The 10,402-nt window shown below is 39.9% G+C and overlaps 1 protein-coding gene across 1 annotated transcript; it reads left to right on the plus strand.

Annotated features, from left to right (window-relative positions):
- The first annotated feature begins 692 nt into the window (after window positions 1-692).
- LOC141802203 (uncharacterized) lies at window positions 693-6,619 on the plus strand. Its single transcript, XM_074685710.1, has 7 exons — window positions 693-942; window positions 3,988-4,191; window positions 4,396-5,453; window positions 5,604-5,673; window positions 5,770-5,944; window positions 6,067-6,235; window positions 6,366-6,619. Exons 2-6 carry the CDS (start codon window positions 3,990-3,992, stop codon window positions 6,230-6,232), a joined length of 1,671 nt encoding a protein of 556 aa, XP_074541811.1. The 5' UTR covers window positions 693-942; window positions 3,988-3,989; the 3' UTR covers window positions 6,233-6,235; window positions 6,366-6,619.
- The last annotated feature ends 3,783 nt before the right edge of the window (window positions 6,620-10,402 follow it).

Below are 10,402 nucleotides of genomic sequence, written 5' to 3' on the forward strand. Positions count from 1 at the left end.
ATGATGTATGATACTGTGTTTTATGATATTGTATGATACTGTATTTTATCTGTGATGGCTTAGTGTCCTACACATTATGTGAAAAATAATTGTATTCATCGCTTTTTCTATCTTTTACAAGTCAACCAGAGAAAGCGTTTAACTAAATTCAGTAGCCTATTAAAGCCTACCTAATATTACTTTATAATAACTTTTAGCCTGCCCTTTACCAAAATTCACTTCTCATTCAGAGTATCAGTCAGGTCTTTTACAACTACACACATGCACACACAAATGCATTGTAATAGTTTGTATGTCTTTTGTTTGATTCAGTGTACTTATATATTCTATTTAATAGCATAAACATAATTGTGATAGAGTAGAAAGTCTACTGTATCACAAGCTTTGGCAATACAAATACATAACTTGTCATGCTAATACAGTGAATTGAAATTGAATTGAATGTGAGACTGACACAGTGTTATTTTAATAAAGAATTTTATATTTTTTATAAATTATTTATTTCATTTGAATGATATTTGTCGGTTTTTATAATGTTGGCGGTATTTTTTAAAAATACAGTAGAATACTGCACTATAACATTACAGTACTGCATTTTTAAAAAAAAATTAAGTATGATACTGTTTTTGTAACTAACGTTCGACCCTGTCACTCCCATTTCCCGGGTCCCAGAACGCAGCATGAGGCATGCTGACAAGCGCGTAACTCCTGTCAGAGGCTGCCAACTTGTCTTTGGTCGGTCAAGGGTCAAGGGTTCCTCTACTTTATGAGCACTACCACATTAGTTCGCAAAACAACTAGCGTTAGTTCATCGAAAAACGAGGAACGGGACGTATAGTGCGACTACATCGCGGACAGACTGCTGGGACAATACCAGGAGGCACTCGGAATTGGGCTGAGGCTAACGTCGCTTCAGTTTCAAGACATCCACGGAAGAATAAGGTAACTAGCAAACGCGTGTTTTCCAGATTGATGATGTTTAGTTGTATGTAAGAAGTGTTGAGATGAGACAGACTAGTAACTTTGCTAGCACTACTACCAGCGCTATCTAGGCTAGCGAACTTAGCACTGGCTAACGTGACAATATTGGCATTACTGTGATAAATATTGGCCAGCAGTATCCCATTATTATTGTTGGCTGACGAAGCAAAAAAGTGGGGTTTAAGAAAAATCCCGCCTGGATGCTGCTAGCTTTTCCCGACGCTGCGTGGCGCTATCATATGCTTCAAGTGAGTGGGGTTATTTCTGTGTCTAATAAATGAGCTGAAAATCATATACCATAGGCCCAAATTTCCGGAAATTAACAGACCCCAGAATACAGAATAGTATTGATAGTGCTGTGTTATCAATATGTATGTCTGTAAGGCCTGTAACCACTGCACCACCAATTTTAAAAAATTCTGTGACCATGCAAATAGTCACAGAAACTTGGCCAACTACAGATTCTCGTGTGGCATTGAAGAGTGCTCTGGAAATTTCAGGACTTTTTCTGCTTTAAAGTCTCACATGCAGTGGAATCACATGAGCCTCCGTGCCATATCACAGAGACAAAACAGGTGTCAGCATGGTGGTGACCTTAAATGCAGCATCCAAGGATGTGATTTTAAAGCTGAGAGCTTTCCCTTGCTTTGTGGTCATTTAAGATTACATATACGGAATGGCAAAAAAGTAAATTGTCCTTTTGATGGATGCTCAAAATATTTTAGAGTGAGGACATCTTTCGCCACTCACATATCAAGAAAACACAGAGAATCACATGTAGCACAGCTACAAGATAGTCAGATCCAAAACAAAGAAGATGTCCAACACCATGATGATCATGAGATCATTGATCCAGCCCTTGATGACAGTGATGGAATGATCCTAGATTTGAGTCCTGACACATATCTCAAAAATCTTGCATTATTTTATTTAAAACTACAGGCCAAGCTGCTTTTGCCAGCCACTACAGTACAGTGCATTGTTGAGGGATTTCAGGAGGTCCACAGCAGTGGAATGCAATATGTTCTGAAAAAGGTGGAAGAAAAACTGACAGGTTTACACATTACTAATGAGGAAATCCAGAAAATAGTTAAGGAACTGAAAGAAGAAGATTTGTTAACTATTTACAACGAAGGTGTTTTGAGGTCAGACAAAAACAGGAAATCATATTTCAAGCAAAATTTTGATTATGTTGCACCTGCTCAGGTTTTCCTAGGAACTGACAACTCTGGTAAAGAACGCTTTTGTCAGTATGTGCCTGTAAAGGACACTCTTGCTGCCTTATTTAAACTGTCTGACGTGAGAGACCAGTATGCACAGTCTAAATTATGTGTGCACACTGACATGATCTTAAATGATGTTAATGATGGTAAATACATCAAACAAAATCCCATATTACAAGGATCCTCTTTGTCACTTATTCTGTACCTGGATGCATTTGAGGTGGCAAACCCCCTAGGCTCTGGCAAAAGGATACACAAAATCATGGCCATGTACATGACGCTCGGGGAAATATTGCCACATAATCGATCCTCAGTTGACCCAGCACAGCTTGTTTTGCTTTGCAGAGAGGAGGATTTTAAGTCTTTTGGCCAGGAAAAAGTATTTTCACGCCTTATTGCTGACCTGAAGGACTTGGAGGATTCAGGTTTTCAGTTGGAGGATGGGAGCAACCTTAAGGCATCACTGATTGCCATTTGTGGTGATAACCTTGGTTCCCATGGTGTTGGTGGCTTCACAGAAAATTTCAGCTCTAGCCAACACTTTTGCAGGTACTGTGTGATTGACAGGGGGACATTTTGCAAGTCACCACTGGTACTTGGCCCTCAACGAACCTCTGAAAACTATAATGACTGTGTTCATCGGCTGACCCCTGATGAGAGTATGATAGATGGAATTAAATTTGATTCATGTTTCAACTCTCTGAATTCTTTTCATGTCTGCTCTGGCCTTCCTCCGTGTCTCGGGCATGATCTTTTTGAGGGAGTAGTGGCAAATGATTTGGCCCTCTATATTGAGCATTTGGTAAAAGCTGAAAAACATTTCACCTATGGCCAGTTAAATCGGGCTATCTCACAGACGAAACTCCTCGGGAGTGACTCTCATAACAAGCCATGTGAAATTAAAGATAAGGCCAAAAAGCTCAGTGGTTCAGCCACACAAAATTGGTGCCTTTTACGACTCTTACCACTTTATGTCGGCCAGTGGATCAAAAACTCTCTTAAAAGTGAGGTCTGGCAGTTGTGCCTTAAACTGAGAGAAATTGCTGAGTTAATCTGTGCTCCAAAAATTCACCAGAATGAGGTGGCATATCTAAAAGTTTTGCTTGAGGAATATATTGATTTACGAGTAAAGATGTTCCCTAACTGCCCCCTCAAACCAAAGCATCACTACATGTTACATTATCCTGACCTTATCCTTAAATTTGGGCCACTAATACGCTTGTGGACCCTGAGGTTTGAGAGCAAACACTGCTACTTCAAGGACTGTGCCAGAAAACTTCACAATTTTATACACTTAACTAAAACACTGGCTGAAAGACACCAGCTGCTTCAGTCATACCTAGGACAAGGACAGTTATTTCCAGCTCCCATTCAGATTGCAGGTGAAGCAAATAATATTGATGTGCAGGCATACAACAGGGATATACAGATGGCGTTACACACGGCTGATATTGATAAACATAGAACCTCAGATGTTTCAGCCGTGACTTATAAAGGTACCAAGTACTCTAAAGGCCTTGTTGTTGTTCTAGAGCACACTGGGGAAACACTGTTTTTTGGAAAAATAAGTCTGATACTCAGTGATGAGAAAAGTGTGTACTTTGTGGTTTTGGTGCATCGCTCAGTTCTATTAGTTGATCTTGGAGTCTACTACCTGGTATCAGATGATAAATACAAATTTGTTAATGCAGACAGTCTACAGGACTATTATCCACTGCCTGTGTACAAAATCAAGGATCTCCCCACTGTTTGCTTGCATCATTCAGTGTGTTCTTCATTCTAGGGATGGAGGAGGAATGTATTCAGGAACTTCAGAGAGTGCTACCTGAATTGGACAGTTTGGAGTTCACAGCCCTTGTGCAACACTTGACAGCAGAGCTGGGACTAACAAAAAAAGAGGACCTTTCCTTGGTTGAGGCTGATGACTTACAGGGGCACCTGAAGCCAATACTGTGTCGCAGATTCATCCACGCCTTCAAGCCAAAAGGTGAGAAAAAATTCATAGCCCAAATTGACATTGATCAACTCTTCAAAACACGATGGTCATAAAAATAACTGCTGAATCAGATGTTGCATTGTTTAATAGGCAGATATGAGAATCACTAAAAAGGCAGTTTGTAGTTCTCTTATCCTTAAACTGTAAATAATCTGAATAATTAAACTTGTGTGAATGTCTTCCTTATCTTTAAAGCACTGGATGCTATTGATCAGTTCATCGCTCTCAGCACTTTACCGAATGAAGAGACAGCATCTGCCCCAAACATGGACACACAACTCACAGATGGACAGGCCAACATCACGCTTCCTCCTTGTGCTCAACCCCACTCCTCTAGACTCTCCTCAACACCACAAAACTCATGGATCAGCCACTTTCAGATTCCTTGGGGCAAGATGCCTGAAAAACTCGTGGAGGCAACACTTGGAAAGAAGAGGGCAAGGCCTGAAGACAGAAGAGCATGGAAGAGAATTGTGGTGGATGCCATGTTGGCACATTGTCCAAATCCTAATAAGGCAGCCTGTGAGGAAATAGCAAAAGTGATTGTGTCAAAATATCCTTCAACCTTTGCAGACGCAAACGAAGAAGGGGAGCAGATAGGAATAGGTTACTATTCACTTGCAAGACAAATGAAGCAAAGAGTTGAACATGTGAATCGAAACAATGTAAGTGAAAAAGTGCGGAGACCAAGATCATCGACAGAAACTACTGATGGTGATGGCGCAATCATCAAAATGGGACGGTCCAAAGTAGACAGCTACGGATGCATTAACTGGCAGCCCAAAGTTCTCCCAGAAGGAGAGAATATTGAATCTTTAGAAAATAGAAGAAAATACATGGCAGACCTATTCAAGTCTTTCGGCCCCACCGCTGTGGACAGGCCAGATGTTGATGAGTCGATGAGGCTGACATACATGTATCAGCGTCACATGCTAAACTCCTGCCCTCCTCCCAGTATTGATGTGATTGAAGAGCACTGGCCCTTTCTTTTTACCAAAAGGGGGCTTAGCAACCATTTCAAAATTCTCACAGGCATTGATGTCTGTGATCGAGCAGCAGGCGCCCTTCAATCCAAGGGGAAGAGGATCATAAACTTCTTCCAAAGAAAGAATCCGAACCGGGACATCCAGCGTCTTCTTCAAGAGCTTGCTGAAAGCAACACCATGCTGCAGAGCCGGACCGGCATAGCAGCTGTGCTTCTTCTGATGAAGCGCTTTCGGGAGCAAGAGGACTCCATCTTTCTCTTGGCAGATGTAAGTAGGCAGCACATATAGTCTAGTGAATTCCATGATGAGCTTGGGCATTTATATAGCAGGCTAAGTGGTCTCAGAATTATGGAGCCTACTGTATTGTTGTATATATATATTTGAATTTGAATCCTTGTCTTTTTGTGGTCTTTACAGACAAATGCAACAAAGCTATCCATTGAGACAGACATGACCCTGCCTGCCACACCAAGACTCATAATGCTGGGTAAGCAAAGATTTACACATGGTTTTGAGCAATTATCATTGTCACTTTTGAAATATGCCCTTACAAGATATGCAATGTGTATTTGTTATCTTACAGGGAACACAGTCCTTGATGCAACGAAGTGGATGGTGAGCATGGAGGGAAAGGTGGCCTTTGTTTTGGAGGAGCACCTGGGCTTTGCAGATGCTTTGTCTATCTTCTTTGGATGCTTCTATGTTTTTAACATAGAGTATCAGGAGCCTGCCTGTGCAACATTGGAACTAATACAACGGTAAATTACTTGTTTGCTGTAGATTGAAGTTGATCTTTTTCATCGTCTCTGCACTATATTGCATTCAGATGCATATTAATATGTAGCAGGTGTGCCCCCCTCCCATTCATCCTTCTGTCTAGATTCTTCATGAGGATCAATCCAGAGGAAGGTACAAAATGCACAGCCAAAACTGGACTGAGTCGGAAGACAGGAGCAGTGGTGAAGAGGAAGGCAGAGGCTATCAACAGCAACGTGGTGTCCTTCCTAAGGGAGCTGACAGAGTTTGAATGGTCGAGCTTGGACTAGTAGGTGAGTTATTTCATTGTTACCTGTCACCAGACGGCTGTCCCTAATGCCAAATATTACTACATCAAGTTCCTGTTCAAATTGCTTTAGAGGGCAGTTGATGCAACTGTGTGTGTGGGTGTGTGTGTTACAGAGTGAGAGGCACCAAGCGGACTGCTATCAACTGCTGTCCTGAGACCCAGAATGAGACGACTCGCATATAACAGAATAATTAAAGCTGAAAAGCAATTATATGACAACAAAAAATGTGAGTAGAGTTCTATACCATCAGTGAGCTAGTGATTCAGTTCCTGTCCAGCAGAGTAAGACGTTGGTTGAAGGTACTCTGTCCGGCAGAGTGTGTTCAAGTTCCAAGTTTAGAAAAATGTTATTATCAATCTTTATTCAAACAGTCATGACTAATGTTGTTATTAAAGACTTTTCATTAAGAAAAAAAAAAGGAAAAAAAAAAGGAAAAAAAGAAAAAAAAAAAAAAGAAAAAAAAAAGGGAAAAAAAAAGGAAAAAGAAAAGGAAGAAAAAAAGGAAAAAAAAAAGGGAAAAAAAAAAGAAAAAAAAAGGAAAAAAAAAAAAAAAGACTTCATTAATTCACATGTATTTTCATGCAGAAAAAAATCCCATATAAATGAGCATGCCATTGATGTTTCGGTTTAAAGTAGTGGCAGACTTTGTTTATCAAATTCAAGTGCTCAGTTTGACCTTAAACACTTTGTCCAGGACACGGCCTGTAATGTCTACAGCCTCAATTTGCTAAATGCTAAAATTTGCTGCACTTCACAGCTGTAATGGTTGAAAACTACACAATTTGACTATCTGAGTGTTAAGAACTGTATTTCCGTGTCTTTATATTTATCTGTGAAATTGAAAGTTGTTGGTTTGTAGCGAGGATTTGTCCAGCAGAGGCAGTTCATTGATTGTAGGCACTTTGATGTTTCATGTTGCCTTTTTATATGTTTACAGTTTCAAAAATGTTCAATTTCATATGAATTCAATGTTATTTTAATAAAAAAGGTTGATGTATCTGAATAATTGCCCATTTTCATTTTATTTCCCAGTACATTTTTTAAAAAAATTAAAAAATTGGGTTACGGTAGTGTACTGTTACATTTGGATAAATACAGTAAACAACTGCATTCACACAATTACAGTAACAGGAAAAGTACTGTAAAAGGGGAATACAGTAACACTTAAGTTACTGTAAAAGGGACTACAGTATCAGTACTGTGAATGTAGAATTACAGTATCTTACTGGTCACAGTGTTGCCAGTAGTATACTGTAAAATACCCCATGTAAAGGCTAACAGTGTATTCTAAACAAATGTACTGTGTGTCCCTCTTTGTTCTGTTGCTGCTTCGTCTGACTGTTTCTCTTCTGTCCCCTCTTCCTGTCTTTTTCAACCGTTACTTGTAGAACAAAATTTAATAAAATATCATGACACATTTAGAAAAAACAAAATAAAGGGCATTAAAACTATTCTACTACAGCCTAAAAAGGCTTCTATTCTACAATTATCCTTCTTTCAGGCCTCAAATTTAAAGGTCTGCCCATAGCTCCATCCCTGAGAGGCCTCCAGAGGGCTGACCAATCGAAGTGAAGGGGGTTTGTGAAGCAGCAAGTCTTAAAGAGACAGCAGCTAAAAGGAAAAGTTTCAGAGGCTGGAGCTGTAATTCAAGTAAGGTTACTACTGAGCCTTAAAAAATAAACACTTCCGCGTTTCAAAATGTCACAGAGAGCGAACAGAGCAAAGAAAAGTGCTCAGCATGTGAAAATGAGAGTCCCTCTGGTTCTCACTCAGGGTCCAGTCCCCTGTCTGTGGTCATCTGACACTGCAGCTTCTTGGACAAAATACCCAGTGAGCTGCGTGTGATGGCTGCTGGCACAGAACAGCCTCACAGGTGATTTGCGTTCAGTGCAGCCAGTTGAAGCTGCTCCTCGTCTGCACCAGCAGACCACAGAGAGAATCAGAGGTGATGTCTCGGGTACAGATGTGTTTCTTCTCTGTGCTGATGCCTCGGGGTGGGCCGGACTCATCCCTACAGCAGAAAAGCACCAGAGCCAAATGTTTCTTTCCCTCTTCCTGTCAGATTGAGGATCCCGCCTGACTAACCCCTCAGCTCAGCTGTCCCTACAGTCTACCTCAGAGCAAGGAACGGGAGCCTTCTTTCTCATAGGGGCTCTTCACCACATGTTGATGTTTTGATGTAGTCAGCATAATAGAGGCAGTGACTTCACAAGAGCAGTGTCATAAGGAGCGAGCCTGTATCGGGGAGTTTAATCCAATGGTTCAGGTGAGGGGCATGCAGAGACATCTTCCTTTTATGTAAATGACAAGGGAGGAATAGTGATCTGCTACAACTTTAAAGTCCGGTAATAACAGAAATATCCTTTGCACCCGGTAAAAGCTCCAAACTGAAAAATAAACAAGTTGACTCATACGATCACAAAACTCTACCAAGACTCCCCACGATCCTGCAGCTGGGGCATGCACAGACTTTTTGAAGGGTTGAAGGGTGGGGACGAAAGATGAAAAAAGACACACAGTGCTTTCTTGCAACTGAAGAGGGCTGATGTGGTATGTGTTTTGGGACCCAGGCAGACACTCTGGCACTCTGTTTTGCTGCAAGAGGGCACTTTCCCACATATTTCAGCTCAAGAGGTACTCTGACACGTGTTTTTGGTTCCCAATAGGACACTTTTATCACTTTTTGACTTGGAAGGACACTTTAGCGCATGTTATAGCTCTTCAGAGTGGACTTTAGTGCATGTATTTTAACCATAGTGACACCTCCTGCGCACAGCACTGAGTACTAAAATTTGTCCTCAAGTAAAAGTACTGTTACATTGCTTAAATTTGACTTAATTACAAGTTTTAAAATCAATTCAGAGTATGAATAACTTTTTAAGGAGGGATTTTTTTATCGTGTCGTCAGTGGCAGACATTTAAATTGATTTGAGGAGATGTTGCTGTTAGAGTGCTGTCGTGGTGCTGCTCAATCTCTGATGTTTCCTCTGTAGAGATCAGTGAACGATCACACATCATGTTCAAACATTACTTCATCAAATCCCTGCTATCAGCACTGAAGGAAAACGTGTTTTTAAAACTCATTAATTCAGGGAAACAACCTGAGCTCAGGTTTGATTGTTCAGCACGTTTTAAATGAGTGGTACATTTGGTTAAAATTTGCAGATATATCACTGTACGTCTCAAGTGTACAACACATTTTGGATCAAATGTTTTTCAAAAAATCTATTCTCTGTAACATTCTGTATTCTGTAATCTCTTGAGGCTATCTATGAAAAATAAGGTATCACAGTGCACACGATGCTCCAATGGCATGCATTTAAGAGTTTGACAGTAAGGTCCAAGAAGAATTCTTGCATTAACATTATAAACTATACAAGACACGCACGTATACAGATAGAGTGACTCATTGATTGATTGATACAAATAGTGAGACATCCATTTCCACATACAACTTATTCTGAGAAGCAGGTTTAATAACAGCTCATCAACATCTCAGAAAATGATGGAGAGCTCTCAGGATAACTGTCTTCTTTTCTTCCTCTGGACGTGAAAAATTCCTCCAGGTACGGCCACAGGAACTCGTCAAGTATCAACTCAAATTGTGTTGCTTCTGTATACTACACTGTAAAAAATTTCACCGTAAAATTACAGTAAGTTACTGGTTAATAATTGCATTACTTTCACAGCAAGTTGCTGTTAATATTTTCACAGCAATTTACTGTAAGTAATTCACAGTAGTTTACTGTAATTGTTTCACAGTAGTTTACATTAAAACAACAACACTTTACTGTTAATTCACGGTTGCCAGGCCCAAGGAATTACCGTAAAACAGCAGTATTTAGCTGTGGACTTAATGTAAATGACTGTGAAATAAACACAGTAAATTGCTGTGACACTGAAAAAAGAAAACAGTTGGACCAACTTTAATTATTTCTTCAATTGGTCACACCTAAACAAATCAAGTTATTTGAAATGAAGATAAGTTCAATCAACACAATTGATTAAGTCACGTGAATTTAAGAATTTGATTGTTCTCAAATCAACATTTTGCATCAGTTGAATTTAAGGTTTTAAGTTGTTTCAACTCAATAATTTGCAAAACCTCAAAGTAAAATCTGACGAGGTGTTTTTATACTTACACTGTAA

The sequence above is a fragment of the Halichoeres trimaculatus genome, unplaced genomic scaffold (genome assembly GCF_033239565.1).
Source record: "Halichoeres trimaculatus isolate MK-OKI-2021-1 unplaced genomic scaffold, fHalTri1.1 fHalTri1_scaffold_13, whole genome shotgun sequence".
Taxonomy (NCBI): Eukaryota; Metazoa; Chordata; class Actinopteri; order Labriformes; family Labridae; genus Halichoeres; species Halichoeres trimaculatus.

Bases quoted from the DNA above. Each gene is read 5' to 3' on its own strand.
- LOC141802203 (XM_074685710.1), top strand. From the start codon at position 3,990: ATGGAGGAGGAATGTATTCAGGAACTTCAGAGAGTGCTACCTGAATTG. The intron at 5,454-5,603 runs GTAAGTAGGCAG...TGGTCTTTACAG, and splicing joins CCATCTTTCTCTTGGCAGAT to ACAAATGCAACAAAGCTATC. The intron at 5,674-5,769 runs GTAAGCAAAGAT...GTTATCTTACAG, and splicing joins ACCAAGACTCATAATGCTGG to GGAACACAGTCCTTGATGCA.